Here is a 26,049-nt window from a genome sequence, read left to right as displayed (position 1 = left end):
TTACACTAATCAGATTTCAGATGTATACAAACAATTATTGTTCTTTCTCTGACATATAAAGTGAGATATACTGTCTGATAATAGATGTACAAACCTGAATCATGCAAGTGAAGTGGGTAGACATTAGATACACACATAATAGCTGTACATATCAGTCAAAACCTCAATCAAAGGTATCTTTTTCATTATAAGATGTTATAATGATGGTGTCACAAAACTTCAGTAACAGCACAGTCTACTACGAGGCGTATTCTTAAAGTAAGTTCTGTTTTCAATTATAGCCGTTGCATCGCTGCAATCGTTATTTTGCGTATGCGTGTTTTTTTCTTCAGTCTTCAGGCAAGCTGTGCATGCAGTTTCAGAGCTTCAGTCCGTGTGTGTGGTTAGTTGTGATCAGTTGAAATGTTTAAAGTGATCGAGCATCCCGCCGACTGTGAGATGCAGTCTGTTATCCGTTTCTTGAATGCAAGGAACATCAAATCAGCCGACATTCATCGTCAACTTTGTGAGGTGTATGGTGATGATGCCATTAGTGATGGAATGGTCAGGAGATGGGTTAGGAAGTTCGATGGCCGCGTCTCTGTGCATGACGAGCAGCGTACCGGTCGGTCATCTTTGATCAATGACGAATTGGTGTGTGCTGTCGAAAAAAATCATGAGGACAGGAGGTTCACAATTTCTTCACTTTCCTTGAATTTTTCACAAATGTCGCGGAGTGTTCTCTACAAAATTGTGACAGATTGATTACGATATCGAAAACTGTGCTCACGATGGGTACCCAAGATGCTCACCGAGGAACACAAAACCAGTGCATTGAGCTTTCTCACACGTTACAGTGAGCAAGGTGATGAGTTTCTTGATCATATCATGACAGGTGACGAGACTTGGGTGTCTCACATGACACCTGAATCGAAGCAGCAGTCCATGGAATGGAGGCACACTGTATCGCCAAGGAAAAAGAAATTCAAACAAACCATGTCAACACGCAAGATCATGTGCACTGTTTTTTGGGACAGAAAAGGAGTCCTACTCATCGAATTCTTGCCTCAGGGTGAAACTATTAATAGAGAAACCTATTGTCAGACCTTGAAGAAGACCCGCCGTGCAATTCAGAACAAGAGACGTCGGATGCTGATCGACAGAGTTGTGTTGCTTCATGACAACGTTCGGCCACACACAGCTTGTGACACCCAAAATCTCACCTCGAAATTTGGCTGGGAACAAACTGACTATCCCCCCCTAAAGCCCGGATTTGGCTCTGAGTGACTTTCATCTCTTCCTGCACCTAAAGTAGTTCCTCAGTGGTCAACGTTTTGATGGCGACGAAGTGAAAACAGCAGTGCGGGAGTGGTTCGCATCGCAGGTGGGCGAATTCTACAATGAGGGGCTAGAAAGACTTGTGCAATTCGATAAATGCCTCAATAATGGTGGAGATTATGTTGAGAAGTAATTGAAGTGTGGGGAATACAATGCAACAAAAATGGTTTGTAAATATCTTCCCGTTTACTTACTACACCCTTTTGGAACTTACTTTAAGAACATGCCTCGTATATACAGTCACGAAGCTTGAGTTTATGAGGGTACTAGGAACAATAGACTATGCAGATACTATTTTGCATTGTCTGTGATGAGGCGACAGTAGTGATTCTAGTGGTTAGCAACTATCTACGGATGCATATTTACTACTTATTGAGCTTTGTGACTATATATACTAGACTGTGGTAACAGTGTAATGAGAGATGAGTGTTGATCCCTGACTCCATCTTTGAGAGCGAAATGGCTGACCAGAATAAACCAAGGAGAAAAACAAAACGTAAGGCTGGTACAAAATATTGACGACGAAGGATTATGGAAGCAACTGGAAGTGTCTGAAATCAGGAGCATAGACAAGACTAACAGAGGAAATGCAAGAGAAGACATGATAAGAACAAGCAAAGGAAAGAAGCAACTACCAGATATTAGTGATTGTGAGGACAGAGTAGATAGGGCTTTTGAGAGGTTATTAAATGGCGAAATGGAGGACAGAATAGTGAGGATTAAATTGACTAGGAAGAAGAGTGCTAAAGAGTGAGTGCAAGAAAGTCAGGGGTGGCAAAAGTGATAGAATAGAAATAGAGAAGAAAGTGTTAAGTGAAAAATATAATGTAAGATAGACATACAAACAATGAATGAAAGAAAAGTAAAGTGAAAGAACATCTAAACAAATGTGAAGTGGAAGAGAGAGAAATTGTAGGTGTAATTAAGTAAATTATATATTTAATGTTTTTCATTGTTGTGGGTTGAGAGTAGTATCAGGGGTACTATAACTGTAGGAGTATTATAGGAATAAATTTCTGGAAAGAGGTAATAAAAGAGGAAATTTAGGAGTGAAGTGAAGAGAGAAAGTTAAATACGTAAATAAATAGAGGACAGACTAGTAAGAAAATAGTAAGTGATGTGTTGTAAAATAGAGAAAAGGGAAATGTAAACAAATAATTTCGGAGAAAATAGCTGGAAAATGATTAAGAGCAGGTAGATTTGGGAATAGGGAATAAAATAAACAAATAATATAAATTATTAAGGACGGGAATAAGCAGTATTTAATAGAAAAGGGAGACAGTCTAAGTATGAGAGAGAGAATAGAATAGGCTAGATAGGGAAGAATAGATAGCAATTCATTTAAAACAGAAGAATAGGACGTAATCAGAAAATACTTGGCAAATGAATATATTAATAGAAAAGGGTGATATGTATTAAAGGGATGGTGGATCGAAAAGCAGAAATGTGATGGTCCACCATAACTACTGTATGAATTGTAAAGTTGGCTGACAAATATATCGTATCATATTATAACTGTGGTAACTCTCAAGGAATATCACTTTTGGTGATGTTGTACAAAATTTTGTCCAATATTCTTTTGAGAAGATTAACTCCGTACATAGATGAAATTATTGGAGATCATCAGTGCAGTTTTAGGCGTAATAGATCGACTATTGATCAGATTTTTTGTATTCAACAGATATTGGGGAAGAAATGGAAGTATAAGGGTACAGTACATCAGTTATTCATAGATTTCAAAAAGGCATATGACTCGGTTAAGACAGAAGTTTTATATAATATTCATATTATAATGATGGTGTCAAAAATTCTGACAAGTTTGAGTATGTCACTGCCTGGAGACGAACGCAGCAGCCAACCACTGTGCAAGCCATCCAACTTAGTTACAGTATAATGTAATATCAGTGTCAGAAGTAAAACTGATTATAATTAATGTGCAGTAAGAAACGAGCACACTATATTACCACCTATAAGGCGAAGACAACTGGACGTCCACAGAAACTTCTTCTTGACCTTATTTGGCTGGTACCGAAACAGGTCAACAGAATTTGATGCTGATGTAATAATTAATGGTAATGACGACAGACTGTCAAAGAGATTATCTTGCAGACCATAAGATGCAAGCTGGTCGCACCACTGCAAACAGTGGGAGTGCATTTAGCAATGAGGAAATAAAACAAGTGGACTGTGAATGTAAATAATAATGGATCCTTGGACTGTATGAAGGTAAAAAAGAGTAATTAAAAATTAGACAATTTCAATTTCTTTTTTTTTTCTTTTGTTTATAAATGTTATTAGTCGAACACTGCTTTCTTACATAAACAATTCAATAAATTATTTTTGTTATCAAACATGACAAGATCTTACATGAACTGTAGGAGTGCAGTGAAATTTTTGAACTAAAAATAGTTTTTTCTCTCTGTATATATAAACCCAATATATCAAGACATACATTGCTTGCATTCCAATTCATTCATGTATTATCCTGGACAGATAATCTGAGATAAGTCAACAGGAGAAAAAAAAAATCTGAAATAACAATATGAAGAATATTACTAAAAATTGAAGTAAAACTTGAACAGTGATTCAACAGTAACTATTCAAGACAAATATCTTAATTTAAAAATTAACCTGATGCAGATTTTGTTCAGTACCTAACTTTTTTAAAGCCATATATCCGCATGTAAAAAGTGAAACCTTTTCGAAAGATGCAAATCTTAAAAAGAAACAGATATTTATCTCAGGTCATCCGTTTGTATATAATTTAACACTAACATTATGCATGTTTTGTGACTAATTCCAACAGAAATGCCCCACATTCTCAGTCCTACAAAATTGGTGTGCAACAGTTAATGCTTTCAGCACTAAACAAGTTCATAAACCTGGTACACATTAATTTGTTCACTGGTATCTTTATTGACATTTAAAGCTATTTTTGCCCTAACCTAACCGAGTTGCTCCATTATTACTTGGAGGGCGATGGTTACCGAGCGCACTGTGGCTGTTGTTGGTATTCGCTATCATAGTCCGCAGAAAGTCTTCCAACATACCAGCCAAATAACGGCGCTTGAATCTCAGAGATTCGTGTATAACTTCTTTGAGCAAAGTTACTCGCACGTCCAGGCCACCTTTCATAGTTTGAAGGTGATTAAACAGCGGAGCAAAATCTGAAAAAAATGTACAATTTTATGTCAACATTCATAACACAATTCTTGTTCATTAATTATAATTGCACCCAGCTTCGTCATTGCCTGAAGGTCGAGACTAGGCAGCAGAATGTGGAAGATTCAGTTCAGTTCAATTACCCTGTAGAATATTAAAGAATATTAACAGGTTAAGCGCCCTGCCTGACGGGTTGGTGCAGCAGTGGTACAACAGCGGTGAATCATTTGTTTGAACGAAGTTGTACCGCACTGGACTCCTTCAAGGTACGGCATACATGTGTTTTTCTCTGCATTACTCCATTGCCCACATTTTCTAAATTCTCATTAATTATTGAACCTTCTAAAGGACATGTGGTATAGTGATGAAGATATTGTGTTCTATGTGTATTTAAGGTTACAAAGGAAAAGGAAACGATACTGGGTACATCTGTACATTGAAAGGAATATCAACTGTATGGTAGGTTGTTTGTAGCAGCATGAGAATTAACATTATATAATTTATTAATTAATATTTTATTGTATTAGTAAAGAAAATGTTACCCGAGATTCCTGTTTTTTTTTTTTAGCAACTTCTTCCCACTCCTTTTCTGTTATGTCTTTTCGTGAATATTCCGCCAATTTGAAATAAAATTACATGGATATTTCTCTTCCTCAAGAATTAATTGTATTTCCACTAACATAATGGTAAAATGTTCTTTATTACAAATAGAAATACAACTTCACTCAGTAAATGCTGCTTGCCGAGTGAGAAATGTCCAGCAAGGCTGCATGCTGAAACATGTTGCATCGGTACTGCGCTGCATCGACCCACGTGTCCACATCTGTGGAATAATGGTTAGCGCATCTGGCCGCGAAACCAGGTGGCCCAGGTTCGATTCCCAGTTGGGACAAGTTACCTGGTTGAGGTTTTTTCCGGGGTTTTCCCTCAACCCAATATTAGCAAATGTTGGGTAACTTTTGGTGCTGAACCATAGACTCATTTCACTGACATTAACACCTTCATCTCATTCAAATGCTAAATAACGTAAGATGTTGATAAAGCATAGTAAAATAACCTACTAAATACTAAAAATCGACCGATGTGAGGCTTCCAATTCAAAATATGGCTGCGACATTGACTCAGCATGCAGAGCGCTTACCGAGTTGATGTCGTACCGATGCTTTACTGACTCGTCAGGGAGTGGCCTTACTAAAGCAGAATGTTGATGATCTGGACATGAATCACCCAAAACGTCAATTAGCCAAACGAGTTGTTTTACTGTACTTTTATTACGTCAAACAAAACATGATTATGTAAAATACGCATTGTAGAGTAGCAGTTATTGTTTTATTGGGCCCAGAAATTCATGCATTTGCATATTTTTTTCCTGGAGAGTATAACTACCATATATTTCAGCAGATACGATGACCTTCAGATAAGATGTATAAATTTCAAGCACAATACAATGGCTTTAACTTAGATCTGTCCTTCAAAAAGACCGCCAAACTATCAATCATCATAGGAAAAAGTGAAAATGAAAACAGTAATAAAATCCTTCAAAAAGTGCGAAATTTCTAATGTTATGGATGGCACAGAGGACGATTTGTTATGAAATATTGATGATGAAATAGAAACCGACTCACCACAATCACTCTTTTGCTCAGATGACGAATGTGATGTCACAGGATTTTATATATAGAAGTGAAATTTGTTGTAATGAACGCAAGAATGGAGGGAGAAAGAAGGAGAGGAAGACTGAAGAAGTGGTGGATGGACGACGTATTGCGAGATGTTACAAGCCTGGGAGTGAGGAATTGGAGGACAGTGGCTGGGGACAAAGTAAAATGGAGAGCTGTTGTGAGAGAAGCCAAGGTCCATTTTGGACTGTAGTGCTATGATGATGATATTTGTTGTGTTTTATAATGGTTTTAGCGGAGAGTTTTAAGTTGTCTTTCTTTTTGTATCAGTCATATAAGACGAGCTCTTAGTCTTGTGGTTTTTTATGGTACAACTATCGTCTTATCTGCAGAAATATACAGTACAGCACAAGCTGCTTATTATGATCATTCTGCAATGCTGCTAGTCTGATAATGATCGAAAAAAAGTTGTTTTCAGTTTTCGAAGTTACTTACTCACACAATCAAGCTTATTCACTAAAATAAAGTACTCTGTAATACAATATAACATAAAACTGGAAGACAACACTATACTATCACCAATTAAATAAATCATTTATTGTTGTAAATCTTTCACTGAAATAAAGCAACCTTCCCTTGTAATACAACATAAAAGTGCACGGATGAATTATATTACCAGCGCTTAAATAAATCATCTATTGTAGTTTGTTTTTCATTAAAATAAAGTAGGCTTACACTGTAATATAATATAAAACTGCAAAACAAAATTACATTATCAGCACTTAAATAAATAGCCTGCTCACTATAATGTTTTCCAGTTTATTCTATAGGAGAAACCATACTTCTGTTGCTACAAAATCGTCTTTTCCCATTTTCTTAGCAAGTTCCTCCTCTTTTTGTTACGAGAGGGATCCATAAACACGAGTATCTTGTTCACCAAGATCGGCAAATCATAGTTTTAAAGTTGACTCCACCTGACTGTCTTTTCCACCACAATTCTGCTTTCATTATAAGTTTTCGTTTAATTTTGTCGCTCTTATGATACTGTCTTGGTTTTTAACAGCTTGCAAAAAAAGAAACTGTGAAATTTGTAACTGAGTTCACTCATTTTTGGTAATCTGTCACAGTGTTCAATAACTGAAAGTTTAACACTATGTTTAAGTCTTTACATTTATCTTGCATAGTTTCACTGCACCAATATGACCGTCACAAATCAAAAACTGAAGCTATACCATTAGTATGTTTGGTTTTACAGTTGTTAGGACACAATTTGAAAACGAGAAAGTTACCATAGCTCCCATCAAATTTTTTTTTAGAATGTTAAAGGAAGGGTGTGAATGCAATTGTTTTGTGTTTCAACCACCACTATCCCCATCCCTTTCTTGGAAGTTTGTGCAGCACAGATAACGTGCATTTTATAACTTGAGAGGGAAAACCACCTCTTCAACTGGTGATTTTCCTCGACAGATTGTAACATTGACCAAAGACATGTCTTACAGTACAGTATTTTCAACGCATATTCAATTTAAAAGTGATAGGAAGATGACCAATGGGAAGACCACGAGAAAGATGGATAGATCAAATTCAGAAGAACTTACAAGAACGGGGATACAAGTGGAATGATATAAACAGAGAAAAAGATTGGGAAGACAGAGCCGAATGGAGGCATATTTGGAATCGACCTTCCAAAAGGACACAATAAGAGAATAATGATGATACAAATTAAATAAATTGCTTCACATTATTTTATTGGTAACTATATGAAACAATTAAGAATTAAATGTAATTATGAAACAATAAGGAACTGGGGGCCTCTCAATCTGCAGTTGAATGCTCTACCACTGAGCTATACCGATGTCTATTTTAAATGTGAAAAAGTTTCACTATTACAATGAAGGGGAATGCAGCAGTGAAGAAGTTGGGGAAATTGTCTCTAAAAATAGTGTATATGTAAAAAAATTATTTTATTTTGTCTGAGAATTGCTCCATGTGGACTGCAGTCTCGTTTTCCAAACATTCCTAGTCACAAAATAAATCTCACTTTTAACATTTGTGTCATAAATAACTATTTTTGCAGCATCACAATACTTTCTCTAATGAGAAAGTAAAATGGTCAGTCAAGTAGAGCACTATTCCATGTGTAATTAAATAAAGTTACAATTTAAATTTACTAGAATGTATTGTACATAGTGTCCGGGAGGAACACAACTTACACAAATTTATCCAAATGCCATTTGCTACAAAAGTTAGAGAAACTCACCAAGTTTTTATGGTTATCAATAAATCTCCACATGTGCACCTTATGTGGTATGGCAGAATGTATCAATACAGAAATGTCAGCAATAGTGACTGAAATAACAGTGTTGCTAACATAAAACCCAACAATAATTGAACATATAGTGGAAATCATGAGGAATGAAATTAGTGTTGTCACTGTAAAAAACTTAGCGAGTTCCTGTTTCCTGCAGCAAACAGCATTTAGATAAATTTATTAGTTATACAACTTTTTTATTGGTAATGTTCATCTCAGACACAGTGTATTTCATGTACCTACATCATTCTCAGTTAAATTGATTTGTAGAAACTCAAAATGAACAAAATGTGTCCAATAGTTAGAAGAAACCATTACACACAGACGGTCTTACTAATAAAAACTCTATATACAGACGTTTAACTGTCTTATACTTGTACAATGAGTAACTCTTTTATAAGTAGTGTGTAAATTCCTTACTAATAATCACTACATATGTCATGTATAACAGTATAACTGTTACAGCTACGTCATAGTTTCGTCATTACTTCATTACGAAAGGTAATAGAATATCTGTGGTTCTCTACTGCATCCGGTAGAGCGCTCTAGTGTGCAGTGTTAAGTATTGATAGTACAACTGGCTCTGATCGATTACCACACTATATTTTGGTCAAAGAGTATAAGCTACAGCAATATTATCCTAATTATTCTGTGTTCTTTGGTTTGTTTTTCTGTGGTTGCAACCATCATAAAATGACAGTCTACACGAACAGCTGTTAGAGGGGCGACCATTTATTCTCTATATACAACACTTAAACAAGGGGTTTCGTGTATATAACTACTGCAAAGCAATTCCCATTGTATAGTTACAGACTGTTTATACATTCATCGCTTATGCATGGTTTCTTAGTAACGTTTTCTGTCTCATCTCTGCATAAGTCTTGTATAAAAACTATACACAGTTTACTAGTAAGATCGAGTAAGATCGAGATAGTATACCAAAAGCTACTTTTTCGATATTAGAGACACTGAAAACATATTTCTGTAAAAACCTATAATTTTTTTTTGTATCATTACATTTCATTTTATACCTTTTATAATTAGAAAGAAAAGGGCAGCAGTTCTTTGCTCTGACTATAGTCAAGAATTTGCTCCCTGTGGCTTTTTCCCAGTTTCCAAAAATAAAATTAAAGCTCAAAAGAATTAAATAAAATTATGGAAATTCAGTAACAAGCACATAAGGTATCTATAACAAAGTAAAGATTCCTGAAGCTTCCAATGATGACAATATCACTAAGGAATGGACCTTGGTATGCTTTGGCTCATTGTGCGCCCTCTACATGCAATGATTCTCAAAATCAGACAGGTAGCCTGGGTGGCATTCATAAATCTGATGCTGACAGGTGGGCCATCCTACTTCAGCCCCTGATAAAGCCAGGTCCCGTTTCACATACGAGTAGCCTGATAAGCCTCAGGGACTTGGAATCCCAAGCCCTTCCTGTCATCGTTGGTTGACAGGTGGGCCATTCTGCTTCAGCCTCTGACAGAGCCAGATCCCATCCACACACAACCTGGGAAGTCCCAGGGCCCGGAGTCCCAAGCCCTTCCTATATGAGCATCCGAAACCCATACTATCCCCAAGACTTCACCCAGCCTATTTTTATTAATGCAGATGATAGACAAAATGAAGAGTGGAGTGTGTTGGTGGAATGACAAGAGGGAAATGGAGTACCTTGAGAAAACCCTCTATGTCTGCTCTGTCCGCCACAAATTTCATCATAACCTGGTTGGAAATCGAACCTGAATCACCCGAATAGAAGATCAGCATGTTAGCACCTGAGCCATAGACATAGCTAGGCTCTATAAGGTGGCATGAAGTAACAGGAGATTTTGATTTTTGCATTTTAAAACCATTTATTTATGTTGGCACGACTACAGAGAATTCCATATTAAGAAAAAAGCATTGCTTTTATGAGCCTTGCCTACTATGTACATTGTAGAAGCTATGTGATAGGTAGGCATTTCTATGGCAACTGGTCATTTGATGGAATAGCTCCATATGCCCAATGCTTTTTTCTTAACATGGAATCCTCTATACAGCGATGCTATCTTGTTCCTAAAATGATGACATCTGGTTTGGTGAGCAACATGCACCTGTAAAATAATTTCACAAAAACAATAACTGTAAAAGCTGCAAGATGAGAGTTCCAGTGTCACTTTCAATATGGCATCATGATCCAGATCTGTCGGCTCACTCTATATGGACAAGGAAACTGTTCAAACACCAGAGAATGTAGAAGCATTATTGTGAATTTGGATTGATATATTAACATAGTTCAGGCTTTTTTGGCCAATGAACTGAAGAGGCTTCAAGTGAATGAGTCAACTAGGTTTCAGCAGGATGAAGCAACAGAACATCCATCACCACTGTATGGGAGTTGTTTGGAAATCTCATCATTTCCAGGAACAGATGTTTTCTGGCCTAGCGAGATCCCCAGATCTTTTTGCGAGTGATTTCTTTTTATGGGGATTTTGAATAGCGAGTGTTTTCACGTCGTCCTCGTGATATTTTTTTTTGTGGATTGTTTCACGATACTGTATCAAAATCTCAGGTTATTTAGCGTCTGAATGAAATGGTGATGTTGGTGAAATGAGTCCGGGATCCACCATCAATAGTTACCCAGTATTTGGTCATATTGGGTTGAGGGAAAACTCCAGAAAAAAACCTCACTCAACCAGGTAACTTGCACCGACCGGGATTTGAATCCTGGCCACCTGGTTTCGCAGTCAGATGCGCTAACCATTACTCCACAGGTGTGGACTCCTCATGATATTAGTGAACACTGAAGGCTAATATTCGTGAAGGGATTCACTTAATTTCTATCGAGATATTTTAATGGTTTATGGGGAACTTGTAGTTGCAGATGCAGGAATGTGTAAACAGACAAGGATGTAATTTTCAAGAAATGACTTTGTCCCTAGGAAAGTGATAAATAGCATAGTTATATCACTTCAGGTCTTATGAAAGTTCGATATATTTAATGTATCATTCCAGTTACTAAAATCTCTTTTACCACACAGCACCTTGAATAAGAACATTAATTTGGTAAGATGGGTTAACATTCTTGTTTTCAATACATTCTAATTAATAACTGTTGGGTTGCACTTCATAACTACTAGATAAAAATACTTACTCTTTCCTGGCCTCCTGACTTCTTTGTATGCCAGCATTCGAACATTGAGATTGTGTCTTCGTATTTCCGCAATTTCTCGTTTCGTAAGCTCGTTGTTTGCAGGGATGGCACCAGCCGCTGTCATATTTGATTGAGTTCCACCACCAACATGGTTGCTGCTAATCTCTGTGAGTACCATGGCTAATCTTCGCTCATCGAGATCAATATGGTTACCCAATGGAGGTGAAAAGCTATTGAAGTGAGGCAGGTGGTTAGCAAGTGGTTCTAGATGAGGTGGAGCAGAATCGCGTGGAGGTGGTGATGGTGATCGAGGCCTGAAATCTGTGAGGGAGCCATGTGACAGCATATTATCACCTGCAAAGCAAACAAAAACTATGAATGAGACTGTGTAAAATGATAATGCAAGATATTTTATATCCATGGATCAAGAATTAAAACAGAAAATCAATGTCCCGAATTTAAAAGAAAACTTACAAATTAAACCAAACCCTTTAACTCTATTAAATATAGAATATAATCTAAATTTAACAGAATAAATACTGAAATCAGAAGTAAACACTGAAATAATGAAACAATTGTCTTTAGAAACAATTAATATTAGGTACCCTCCACAAAACTGGCTTCATTTATACACCGACGGATCCTTGATCTCTAGAGAACAAGGTGCCGGTGCAGGTGTTACGTGCTGTCTATTCTCACTTTATAGATCTCTTGGGTATGGAACAATAAGTTTTGATGGAGAAATCGTTGCAATAAGTGAAAGTCTCAGGAATCTTCTATGCCACATCAATAAATTTAAGAATGCAGTTATATTGTAAGACTCCAAAGCAGCTATTCTATTAATCGTCTCTAAACACACACCTTCATCTCAAACAGCAGAAATAACTAAAATGCTCTCGCAATTAATATCACTGAATAAAAGAATTGTATTCCAATGGATACCATCCCATTGTGGAATCCTGGGAAACGAGAATGCGGATGCTTTAGCAAAGAAGGACAGCACTGCTACTTACAGACCTGTTACTAAATCTATGTATTACTCTGTGAAAAGATTTATTAAATCTACATACTTAGACTTCAACAAACAAAATTTGATAACACAATCACAAGGGAAAAAATGGAACTCTCTGCATCATAATCCACAGTTGATTCCCGATTTGCCACGAAAATCGTCTGTAGCTGCATTTAGATTGGCAACAGGCCATGATTGTTTGGCCAAACACCTGCATAGAATTAGAATTGGAATATATCAGTTCCCTAACTGCCCATTGTGCAACTCAAACCAAGAAATGGATTCGGAACACCTCAAAATCTGTGCTTCAGTGGCTAGTCATGATAATATCTTTGAAAAATATTGGAGTGCAAGAGGTCAAATGACTTTATTGTCAAACGCCTGGCATTAGAAAACAACAAGATTTAACTTACAATTATAAATAATACACCAAATGAAAGAGCAACTCAAACAGTTTTGCTACAAGTGCTCAATGTGAGCACCATTCATCACACGGCATACATCGAGTGATAAGTGAGTTCTTCCCTAACCTTGATCAGTGTGTCTGGAGTAATTGTTGCAACAACTGCTTCAATCCTCTGTCTTAAGTCTGGTAGGTCAGCTGGTAGCGGAGGTACATACACACGATCCTTTATGAACCCCCCAAAGGTAAAAATCGCATGGCGTAAGATCTGGTGAACGTGGAGGCCATGCGAAACAAGCTCTGTCATTCGGCCCCTTTCGGTCAATCCAGAAATGGGTACGTCGTTTAACTAATCGCGTACTTCCATATGCCAGTGAGGCAGCGTGCCATCTTGCTGCCAAATAAAGTTCTTTGGTTCACCTTCTTGCAATTGAGGAAAGAGTCATTGTTGTAGAGCATCAAGATAAGAAGCACCAGTTACAGTTGCTACACCGAAAAAGAAAGGCCCATAAACTTTCCGTGGGGATATGGCACAAAAAACATTCAATTTAGGGGAGTCTCCTTGCAACTGTACGAACTCGTGGGGATTTGCTAACCTCCAGATGCGAACACTGTGAGTGTTCACACAGCCATTTAGGTGAAATGTTGATTCATCACTGAAGACAACAAGATCCACAAAATCTTCGTCATGCTGCAACATTGCAGTTGCAAAGTTGCACAGACAGCCTGTGTTTTCAAACTGATGATACCATCTATGGATGTTATTATCACTTGGTGGATTGCAATTGAACTTAATACGAAAAGCACGCTGCACTGTAACTACAGATTCAGTCTTTGCAAAATGTAAAACACAAAAAGTTTTCTGCTCACTAGTCGCCATCTTTGCTACTAACACTTTCTAATGGCAGACAAAGAAAACAGTGTATGCACATGCGTGCGTACAAAACTGTTTTAGTTGCTCTTTCATTTCCTGTATTATTTATAATTGTACATTAAAAAAAAAAAGTGTTTCACCGAAAAATAATTTAGTTGTTTGGGGAAAGAGAAACTACGTCTCATCTCGCATCAGAATAAGAGATTGATGTTACAATTGTGCGAGATTTAATAAAAATAAAAAAGTACGTAAATCTAAACACGAGACCTCTACTATTCCTATCTTTCCGCTGACATCCATTACAAGGAACTTTCTTGCCACTTAAAAACCCGCTGTTGACAACCAGACTTAAATGAGAGAAATACTGATTCACTACCTAGCGTGTTAAACAATAGATCATGAAGGAAATATAAAAGTGCAAATATTATCCACTTAATTTACGAAAATATTTTATGATATGGATTATCCGATTTTTTCGATTAACTGTTCAGTCCATCCCCTTCATTACCACGGATAATAGAGGTTCTACTGTACTACAAATTGCTTCCTAGGAATGTAACCATAGCTGCTGACATTTGTCGTCAACAAAGAATCCTTCCAGCCACAATTGAAGAGAAACGACCAGAAGGATTGCATCAAGTGCTGCTGCAATACAATAATGCATGTCCTTTTCCACTCTCTATCCAACAATCTTCAAGAAAACTCCTATGATAATGAAGATGCTTTACAAACTTGGCTTGACAACTTCTTTAACTCAAACCAGCAGATTTCTTCAGACATGGAAACGAAACACTATGAACTTTTGTATCACCCAGTACTATCAAATGAATGAAATGAGGCATGGTATACATCACCAGTAACTGCTACACTGACATCACACTCTTCATAGAATGATATATAATGCATAACGTTCATGTAGCTTAGGCAACTCAAACAACAGATTTAACTTACCCAGATCTCCATTGACCATAGTCAACTTTGGTGGTTCTGAGCCTTCGGAGTCTGGACCAGTCATCAAGGCCTCTCCTCTTCCTGGCTCCAAGGCCCCTAGTAATCCTGAGGGAGTAACAGGAGTGAGTAAAGGAGGGGGTGGATCTTGTGCAAACCACACAGGACTGGGACAAGGAGACGAATTGGGGGAAGTGAGGGGAGACGAGGGAGGGGAAGGAGACGTTGGCCTCTTCACAACAACATGGCGAGGAATTGGCCCTGGTTTGCGTTTGCTCGGCAGTCTTGGTGATGAGGGATCCGAGTTCGACTGAGATGCACCACGCTTTGTACCACTTCTGTGACCACCACTGCTTCCATGTGCTCCACTCCCACCTCCCACTGGATCCATGTCTGCCTCGTCTACCATCATCCGCTATAACAAAAGCAACACTGAAATCCATCCTCAATGATCAAGAGGAAACATGGATGATTTTATTTTCCAACTAAAATGAGTTCTCTGAGTGGAAAATACGAGAAAATCTCATAAAATATAGTTTAAAACTGCAAATAAGATACAAAAAAAGAAAATTATAAAGTATTACATGACTAGAGAATGCTATTTCATTGGAATGGCAACATGGCACCACAACAAATGAAGGGTACAGAGGAAAAGTGATGTGATATTTCTGTACAGAGTGATATAATCATCTGATTCAGTATATTACTGCAAAAATTATTGTTGTTTCTAATGAAAATGAAGAAAAGGATTACTGTATCCGTGGTGATTATTTTTTTTACCAGTTTTGACAGAAATAACACTAAAATGAAATATCATCCTTTTTCTGAGACATCACAGACAATGCAGGATGCAATACAAATTTGTTTCACTTCAACACAAACTAAAATATAACATACTTTTATTTTGCATTTTTCGGTCTTTTAATGTCTACTGGTAATTTTTTGTTGCATTTTGCCCTTTTCTGCTAATGAATGGACTTTTTTTATAGTGTAGTTTGAGTCTATATTGGAGAACCTACTGCAGATTGCTTACGCAATTCGATTATATCTTGGAAGAATTTTCCTTTGGTTGCATAAACCTTCACTCCTGACCACGTGTGATGTGCTTCCACTCATTCAATGCAATAGAACAAATACTGCAGCCGCAGTGCCTATTGCAACAGCTCATGAAGAGATGTACCGGGACTATTTCATAATTAAGGGATGTACGAAAAGTTCAACATCAAATAATTAGAGAATGGAAACAATTACCTCAATAGACATTTACAACTAGATTCATTACTTTTTGCAGGCGATATAGCTCTGGTGGCATCCTCAGTAGATGAATTACAACGTTCAATTTTTAATTTTAACAAAATTGGAATTAAATATATGAAAATCAATAAAGGAAAAACTAAAATTATGGCCTTCTGCGGAAAATACCCTGTGCCCAGCAAAGTATGTTTAGATTAAAAAATATTAGAAAGACTAAATTATTTTACATATCTCGGATACACATTATCTTTTTTCCATGAAGTAGACATTTCACAGAACATTTCTATATATACCAAAACAATGGGAATAATTAACATTATGAAACTTTCCCTAGTACAAAGGCATACTAGAATTCACCTATACAAGACTTTGGCGAGACCTGTACTTTGTTACGGCAGTGAGGCATGGACATTGAGAAAAAAAGACAAAAGCAGAATAATGGCCAATGAAATGAAATTTATGAGACATACAGGGGGAAATACGAAATGGAATCACAAACGCAATGAAGATGTAATGGAAGAATTTTATCGGAACAACTGGATCTGCATCACATGCATAGTGATAGAATCCCAAACATCATGCTCCACTATCGTCCAAACGGGAAGAGATCTCTCAGTCGTTCAAAGAAGTGCTGGATTGAAAATTCAACTGTGAGATCGTAACAGGCCATATAGCCTAATACTTGAAGGGAAGAAGAAGAAGAAGAAGAAGAAGAAGAAGAAGAAGGAGGAGGAGGAGGAGGAAAAGTTCAACATTCCCTCCCCTTGGTCTTTAATACTGTGCGTCTGTCCACAACACACAGCAGCCTTAGGACTTCTTGTCTCTACTCATACATTTATTTTTTACTTTGTTTATTGTCTTATCCATCAAAAGCCTTTGCAGTTTCACAAGATACTATAATCTCAATTCAGATGCAGACAGTCTTACTGTTTTACATTTTCATAACGTGCTCATACAATCTTAATTATCTTCCTTCACATCCCATTTCTCAACCAACAGCTTGATTCTTTTATTTTTTTATCATCTTTCATGAAAGCTCTACAGGTTCACTAAAATGTGATGAAATCAATAAAATTCAATCAGGTACAGGTGAAAACAACACAACTTTATCTATATCATTATTACGTAGTACTATCAAAACTCTTGGGGAGGGATGAGAGGAGGGACGTAAATTGATTACAAATGAAACTTACTTTGTCTATTTTGAATGGATTTCCAAACATGTGCTGTCGAACAGGTGCAGATTCTATTTCTCGAAGCTGTGGTTGCATTCGTTTCAGGTACTCTTGATAATTGCCCATTTGACTCACAGGCATACTATGTGCAAAGTCTGCAGAAAAAAGACAATAATGAATTAACCACAGTTGTATAACATGTTCTATCTCCAATTACTTAATACTCACCTTCACCTTATCCTACATTGAAAATTTAACTATTGCCATACAGATATTGCTTTCTTTTATATAATGTATAATATAATGGTATAAACACATATTGCATTTATTGATCTCAAGAAAGCTTTTGATCATATATACCACAACAAACTTATAGAAATAATAGTATGTGATAATATTTCATAACAAATAATTGAAAATATTTTTAATCTATACAAAGAAACTTTCATTTCTGTCAAAATTGATAAGAAAATGTCTGATTGATTGGAAATTTTTACCGGTGACAAAGAAGGATGCCCTATCTCATCCATCTTATTCAATATTTATATGAATGCAATAGTATGGGAATTTAGAAATTCAAGACATGGGCATAAGTCGAAATTTGTGTCTGGACGTACTGACTTTAGCAGATTTGGTTTTGCTAGCCACTTCAAAAGATGACCAGTATATAGTTTAAAATTAATAGCTGATAAATATCACATGGAAATATCCACGGAAAAAAAAAAAACAAAAATAATGGCATTCTGTGGCAAAGAACCTTACGAAACAAAATTTGTATAAATTGTAACATTTTAGAAAGAGTTAATGAATTCAATTATCTTGGTTTCAAGCTTTCCTTTCTACCTCATCTAGATATCTCTAAAAAAAATTTTAAATTCAATAAATCTGCAGGCACTAACAACAGTATAATGAAACCTTCTTTAGTCCAGAAACATACCCGCACTTGTCTGTACAAGACCTTAGCAAGACCTGTCCTCTGTTACGGCAGCGAAGCTTGGACCTTATGAAAAAGTGATGAAAATAGAATTACTACCAGTGAAATGAAGTTTATGCGCCGAATAGCAGGATACACTAAATAGGATCATGAAAGAAATGAAGACATCCTACAAAAACTGAGAATGGAACCTGTATTGCAATATATTGATCATTATCAATACAACTGGGCTTCACCATGCCAAGCGTATGCCTAGAACAAGGATTCCTCGAGTGATCTTGAACTACAGACCAACAGGGAAAAGATCACTGGGTTGCCCTGTGAAGAGATGGCGGGAAAATTTTCATAGACCAGAACAGTCCTTCTAGAACTATCACCTATTAGGAAGATGGTGATAATGGTAGGCTTAAAGATAAAATTTTTTTCTTCACTCATTTCTTACTCATGAACAAAGTAATCAACATTTAGAACTTTTCCATTTAAAAAGCACCGAGCATGCCAGGATTAAAATTCACGAAACTCAGTCCAGATGCAAACACAAACCATCATGGACACCAGAAATTAGTGCACATATGGAATTCAAGTGTACATTTTTTAATATGGATTTCTTTCAATTGAGAAGTTCAGTACAGATAGTACAATTTTTGTTACACATATGTAAAAATAGATCTTCGTATGCTAAATCTGTCCAGAGAGATTATAAAGTGTTGTAAACCATGTCCATGGCACACCAATAGACCTATTCACATGGCAACAAACAAGAGCAACTGCCAAGTCAGAGATCTCAAGACCACTTTACTCTTTCGTTGCATAGACTTTATGATATAGTCCTTCAAAACCTACAAAAATTTTGAAAATGACAGCCATGAAATAACAAAATAAACAATTTAGTTTTGCTTTAACATTTTGTTTTCTCACTGTAGTAATTAAATACTCATATATTATTTCAAAATATAAATTTAAACACACTTACCATCGTCTATTAACTTCGTATGTGAAAGTGCTGGCTGAAGGAAATTCGCTCTCATTCGGACCACTTGGTCTAGTAAGCAGTGGCGTGGGATGTCAAATGGATTACGATAACTCTGTCTTCCTTTTTGGCACTGTCCTCGAACCAGACCGACCACAAAGCCACCAAACTCGTTCAACTGCTCTCGTAAAGATGTGAATTTATCTGCAGAAACAACCAAGGCAACGTTAAACATATACCGGTAAAACATATTTTTCCTTTATTCTAAAATATTTTCTTTTATTCCAAGTCATCAGACACATATTCTTCTCTTCAATATGTTTCAGTAGAACGAAAGTTATGTATCAACATCATCTGACAATGGTACCCAAAACAATAGTATATTATGAAACAAGTTCACAATGTTATACGTTATGACTAGACCTCGGATTTTAGGCTAAATGCCTATTTTTGTTTATAGGGCTAAACAAAAATTACTTAATATCTTCACGTTTCACATAAAATATGAACGTTTGATAGAAGTTTTATTGTGCCTAAAATGCCTATTTTGCCCATATGACCTATTTTAATATTTTAGAGCCTATATACTGTATATATTTTTTTTGCTGCAATTCTATAATAAGTTTTGAATATCACATCACAGATCTTTCAATTACTTTGGTTGTAGAAAGAAAGAAATTCCTGAAATGCTGCTGGCTTTGTTCAGTACTTTTGGAGGTAGTAAGGAAACAGAGTAGCAATGACCTTGTAAGAACTGGATGTCTCAAAATAGGTACAGACTGTGAAGCTGAAAAGAAAGCATGAATCGAACTGGCTATTACTTGTCTTCAGTCGAATAGTGTGCAAAGTGTTGCATGTAGTACAGTTAAATGCACAATGCAGTTCTTTATTGAGTATATTTATATAGTTTTAAATTAAGTTGTGTGAAATTGTGTTCGAATTATTGTAATTGTGTAATGCCGAAGGAGAAATTAAACAAAATTCACTAATTAAGCAATGGATCCAGCAATTTCTGGGACTGATCTATGATGGGACAATAATAAATTATATTCTGCTGGTATTGTTGCTAAGAAGTGAGTAAATATTGAATAAAAACGAAACAATGAACTATGTAGCAGTAGCAGATGATTTAGACTTAATTTAAAATACCTGTAATGTGCATTTCAATAATTCAACTTCTAATAACAATAACGAACATTACACAGTAATTATAGCTATTATTTTCTGGTATTTGGGTGTCGCAAAAGTACCTTATACTAACACCTACTGCAGAACGAGACAAATAAGTCCATTATAATTAATGATATAATGAAACATAATTTTAAATGTTAATAAAACCATATACTAACCAAAGTAATTTTTCTGTTCTTTTAAGTATAATTAATACATCACAATGCCTAATATTAATTATTACAATTATTGCAATTTCAGTAAGTAGACACACATTTTAGGTATGAAAAACCCTATTTTGAGTTGCCTTAAATTGTATTTTTAGTGCTTAATTGACAATTTTTACAGCCTATTTTCGGTGCCTAAAAGTGAATTTTTAATGGCCTAAAAATCCGATGACATGAGTCAATTTTTAGGTACAAGCGAAGCAGCAGATACAATGAATTAAATTAAATTTTTACCCATTCAATCCTTTCTTTTCCAGGTCTGGCAACATAGTGCCAGCTAATCCATGGCTTCTGTTATGCACTATCATTCCTCATATGATGTATAACAGAAAAAGTGAAATAATTGCAATTAAGCCAGAGGACCTACGAGTTACTGGTTATCTGTTAATACCTTGCAGTAGTGGGTGGGACACCAGGTCTTTCTTGAGTGGTGACCTAGGCGATACTCTCACTCCTTCAGTAACAGGGGACGAGCCCCCTCCAGTCTTTCCACTGTTCCCTGAGCTGTTGGGTGGGGGTTTACTCCCCACTTCATTGCACAGACGGTCGAACTCTATCTTGGCCTGGTTCTTTAAGCGTTTCAGGTAATTCAGGACACTGTAGCTTAGAGAGTTGTCCAAAGTGTCCGGAATCAAGGACTGAGATAAACTGCCTGGAGCTCCCATCCTAGTCAGCGCTCTCCTAAGGGGCTGTTAAAACAATTTACTGCTTTTAATTCTATGTTAAGCAACACACGTTATATTTATTTACATAGTCTATTTAAAATTTTGTCTTGAACTTCAAAATTTCACAATCCTGAGGATAGTTCGCGGGAATATCAAATGCGTGCCTGTTTTCAGTATTATGAGAAAAAAAAAAACATAATATAAGATGATACAAGACTTTGGAGGAATGGAAGAAAATAAAAAGAGACAGTATAAAAAAATTAGTGAAAACCTGGGAATAAAAACTTGATCCTAATGACATTTTAGAAATATACAGAAAATAAAGGAAAGATGTATGCAGCAACTGAAGAAGAGGGGGGGGGGAACTTAGGAAAAGATTTTGTTTAGGATGACTTAAAACAATGGAAATGTCTTCAGGCAATAACATCATTGAAGACAACAATTTGCAGATGCTCATGTGTAAAGGGGGTTAAGTCAAATTGTAAGGTACGTAAACTTCTCTCCTTTGGTACTGAACATAACTCATTTATCACAAAATACGAAGCACTGTAGCTGCATCATCAATTGAAGAATGATTTAACCCCATTAACACAAGGAGGAAGTAATCGTGGATGGTTCAAACTTGTACTTAATCCCTTTTAGCCAATTCATACTTAACCCCTTTTACACGAGCACCCACAAATTAAGAACATTATGAAGTAAGAATGATGGAAAAAACAGTGACTGAAGATGACATGACTGACAATGACAAAGACGATGGTTGCATGTCAGACTGAGATTAAATTCAATTTATCGATAATAAAGTTCACAAATGAATAGACTTAGTAATATTCTATGCTTCAGGATATTGCTCAATCATTTTTTGACTAGTGTTACAGTTACAAAACTCAGGAATTGAAAAATTGACAAAACTAACATTTAAACTCTTTTAAATTAAATGTCAGTTTTGTCCCCATAACTGTTCCTGATCTGTCATTACTGTCCCGTTGGATTAAATCATCCTAAGTAACCAAATCACACCACACAAAACATACCATAATCAAGACATGACATACTAAAATCATGAAATATGTTCCCAAGAGGCAAAAGAAGTTTAGAATGACCAATGTTCAACAATGATGAAATATTTTTTTCACAATTCCTTCTGATACATCTGTGATAGTAGTGTAACTCACTATATAACACATCAATCCTAAGCCAGCCGGCCGGCAATGTAAAAAAAAAAAAAAAAAAGGAGATGAGATAGCAAAGGTAGCAACCATATTTCAGCCAATCTCAAAATAAATAATGTCCCTAAAAGTTAATATTGCAGCTATAATTCTGACAGTAGCACAACATTGGAAGAACAAAACGTCTACCTCAAATACTGGACATTTATAGCAACCAGGCATGTCAAGTGTGGGGAGTTTCTAATATTTGCAAGAAGCTTGCAGGTGCACTTTCAACTATAAAAACGAAGAAATGTCAGTGGACAGTATACCAATGAATGTTAAATTACAGCATTCATTGTTTGTACATCTACCTTTTCTTTATCCCAAGCGTATAACTACATACAGCATTTGTTGCCATAGTAGCAAAATATTGGGAATATGAAAATAAATAATTTAAATCAGAGATCATATAGTAACGATATGCAATATGGTTTAACAAAATATATTGTAGCATAATGTAATGTAAAAATTGGACAGCAATGCATTGCAATATAATGAAATGCAGTGCAGTGAAATTTATTTTAATGTACTATAACAATCAGGGCCTGGATTTTGATAATCTAAAATGTTACATAAAATTGTAAATTGACATTCAAATCATAACAATTATAATTTACAAAAATGGATCTAAGTACTTAATAACTAAGCAAGGGTGTGGTTGATTTCGGTGATTAAAATTGTTTGCATGATCAATTAAATTCATAATTCAATTTCATTCGACTATTAGGGAGTACCTATTTGACCTCACGAAGACAGTTGTTTGTGGGAAAGAAAAATGACTTATCTGTTTGCTTTCAGTAGTCCCTGAAACTATACGTACATCTTTCCCAGATGCCACATGCATGTAATGCTGAACAATCAAATATGTAGGAATGTTCATGTATATCTTATAACTAGAGTCCAAAAGTTAGGCAAAATGCAATGGAACTCTCTGTATCATAATCCACAGTTAATTCCTGATTTACCACGCAAATCTGTAGCTGCATTTAGATTGACAACAGGCCATGACCGTTTGGCCAAACACCTGCATAGAATTGGAATATATCAGTCCCCTAACTGCCCATTGTGCAACTCAAACCAAGAAATGGATTCAGAACACCTCAAAATCTGTGCTTCAGTGACTGACCATGACAATATCTTTGAAAAATATTAGAGTGCAAGAGGTCAAATGACTTTACTGTCAAATGTCTGGCATTAGAAAACAACACAACAACAAGTTAGAAATTATATGAATTTCAAATACAGTGGAACCACGATGCATCGTTCCCGTTATCGTCGTTTTCCAGTCTTTTTCGTCCACTTTTTTTGGTCCCGGAAATAGTGCCATATAAATAACGTTATTTTTTCCTGGTTCCATCATTCCTCGAACTATCGTTTTATCGCATCAATCGTTGAGAAATCACGGTCCCGATGTCATATTTTCCCGCATGGATAGTTTTCTTTTACTTTGAAAGGACGAACTTTTTGCCCTCCATTATTATCTTCGAAGCTTACTTCAAGATGCAGAAGATGCGATCCTCAGACTGTGTCAAACTTCGCGGAGAAACGTAAAATGTATTATGCCACCATGATACGTGACGTGATTCGTCATCTTAGTGCAGCGCGCGAATTCTCCATGTGCGTGTGGTAATGTCTGTTAATGCTGAAATTAGTTACGTGTGTGATCTGTGCTATGAAGACAGGTATTAGATTCTGAAAAGAAATGCAATTTTATAGTAACTTAGGGTGCTATTCATAGACATTTCGCAGGACGCGCTACGAGCGTACTAAGCTAGCCCCGACTATCCACTGGTTACTAATACAGAATTTAAATCATATCCTATCACTAACACTGGTTTATGAATACGAAAAATGCTGATCATCCACCGAAAGCCCGCGCTAAAAATGTCTATGAATACGGCCCTTATTGATTAATCATATTTTTCCACACAAGAACGATATGGAGGTGTATAAACACTTGATACAATATTGTTATGGAATATATTACGCAGTCGTCTTACTTAACGAGATTTGTTTAAAGTCGGCTGTTCTACAACATAGACGCCGATCTCCACAATGACAAGTGTTTCTGTACATTGTTTATGTTCAACCCATGTTTATATACTTAAATATGTACAGGAAAAATATCTTTGTGGGGTTACTAAAGAGCAAGACAAGTTTCGACATTATTTTCGTACGATTTGATAGGCCTATAGGTCTAATTTGTGACGCAAGTTCTAGTTGAATGTAATGCAACAGTATGGGCTAATGGTAGCTCGCCTACTTCGAAGAGTAGTATTAATTTTATGGGAATGGATTTGTGGTAACACATATCTGTATTCTGAACGTATCACGAATCTAGGTTTATTATTTTCACATACTCATTTCTGTCTAAATTATCAGTAACGACCAACATCTCATAAGGATTAGCGAACTAATTTCTAGTGCGTATGTCATCCTCATAACACGCACGACTTGTGCGAGGTGGTAAAACCACCTTTCTGTTTACTTCATTATCATTATCAGAAATTCACTATAGAATTCAGGCATAAAATGTGCACGAAACGAAAGCTAATTGCAGATTTTTTTTTTTTTTGCAAAAAATAGTGTACATTATGTTGTAATAAAGGTACATTCAGTGTAATCACTAACCATTCGGTTGTTCATTTTATATCCTATTTCAGCAAACAATAGCTTTTTTTTTTTTTTATTGCAAGTTTACAAACAAGAATAAAATATTACGAGACACGTTCAATATGATTTTATATTATTTATGATTATTATTTAAAATTAAATGCATCGCTTATTATGTGGGTATTCCCCCTTAAGTAAATCATCTAGGAACAGTGGGATACGTTCATAACTGTTGCGTCAATTGTACGCCTAAATACAGTAATTTTTATGGTTTCCCAGTATTATCGCTTTCCCGTATTTATCATTTTTATTCTCTGTCCCCCCCCCCCCCAAAAAAAACCGATGGATCGAGGTTTCCCTGTACATTAAAAATATAAATGAAAACAATTTATTTTATAAATGAAGTACCTGTTACAAAAACTAAACAATACTTTTGCATAATGGGAATCACTATTGATAATCTCATTTCTTAAATACATTTAAATTATTTGTGGTGGCTTTTCTACAAACCAGTCCTAAGCTGATCAGTCTATTGAGAGAGTTGGTGGGACCAGTTACTGCTATTGTATCTCACACCCCAAGAAAACAGTGCAGATAGAGAGAAAAAGAATAATTTCTCTGAGAGATTGAATCACATTGAAAGCAATTAGCAGGATTGGCACATTAGTTACAGATATGAGCCCATCGACAATATCATGTTTTAAGTATGCTCCAGTCACTTCAGTGGAAATAACAGTCTTTTTCCATGACAGGGAGCTGACTATAAGAGTTGAGAACTTGAAATATATCCTGAACAATTAATTACATTAGACAAAAGTGACCACATCTCAATGTAACAGAGTGGTTGCTGCATCACGATAATGCACAGCCCCATACTGCAAGTGCAGTCATGGAGTACCTCACCAAAACTAATGTGTCCATCATCCTTCCTACAATCTGCACTTGACACCCCGTGATATACATTTTTCTGTTTCCAAAGTTGAAAAAACATCTTTGTGGGATACAGCCTTCAGAAGAGGAGATTCGGCAGCATCCATAAAAAACGTCCAG

At 36.1% G+C, this 26,049-nt stretch overlaps 1 protein-coding gene across 2 annotated transcripts in view; it reads right to left on the bottom strand.

Annotated features, from left to right (window-relative positions):
• Positions 1–3,577: 3,577 nt before the first annotated feature.
• Positions 3,578–26,049, bottom strand: part of IntS6 (integrator complex subunit 6) — an 84,991-nt gene continuing 62,519 nt past the window's right edge. The window contains exons 10-15 of one of the 2 annotated variants that reach the window (XM_069817751.1): positions 20,902–21,199; positions 19,117–19,317; positions 17,228–17,364; positions 14,784–15,195; positions 11,544–11,897; positions 3,578–4,484 (exon numbers count right to left, since the gene is read on the bottom strand). In XM_069817751.1, coding sequence (XP_069673852.1) covers positions 4,258–4,484; positions 11,544–11,897; positions 14,784–15,195; positions 17,228–17,364; positions 19,117–19,317; positions 20,902–21,199 — 1,629 coding nt within the window. In that variant the 3' untranslated portion in view covers positions 3,578–4,257. The remainder of the gene's footprint in view (positions 4,485–11,543; positions 11,898–14,783; positions 15,196–17,227; positions 17,365–19,116; positions 19,318–20,901; positions 21,200–26,049) is intronic. The other variant, XM_069817752.1, reaches the window with a different exon arrangement.

Source organism: Periplaneta americana, chromosome 2 (genome assembly GCF_040183065.1).
Source record: "Periplaneta americana isolate PAMFEO1 chromosome 2, P.americana_PAMFEO1_priV1, whole genome shotgun sequence".
In the NCBI taxonomy this organism is placed as follows: Eukaryota; Metazoa; Arthropoda; class Insecta; order Blattodea; family Blattidae; genus Periplaneta; species Periplaneta americana.
Note: the sequence above shows the minus strand (reverse complement) of the source record. Positions and strands in the feature narration are given on the sequence as shown.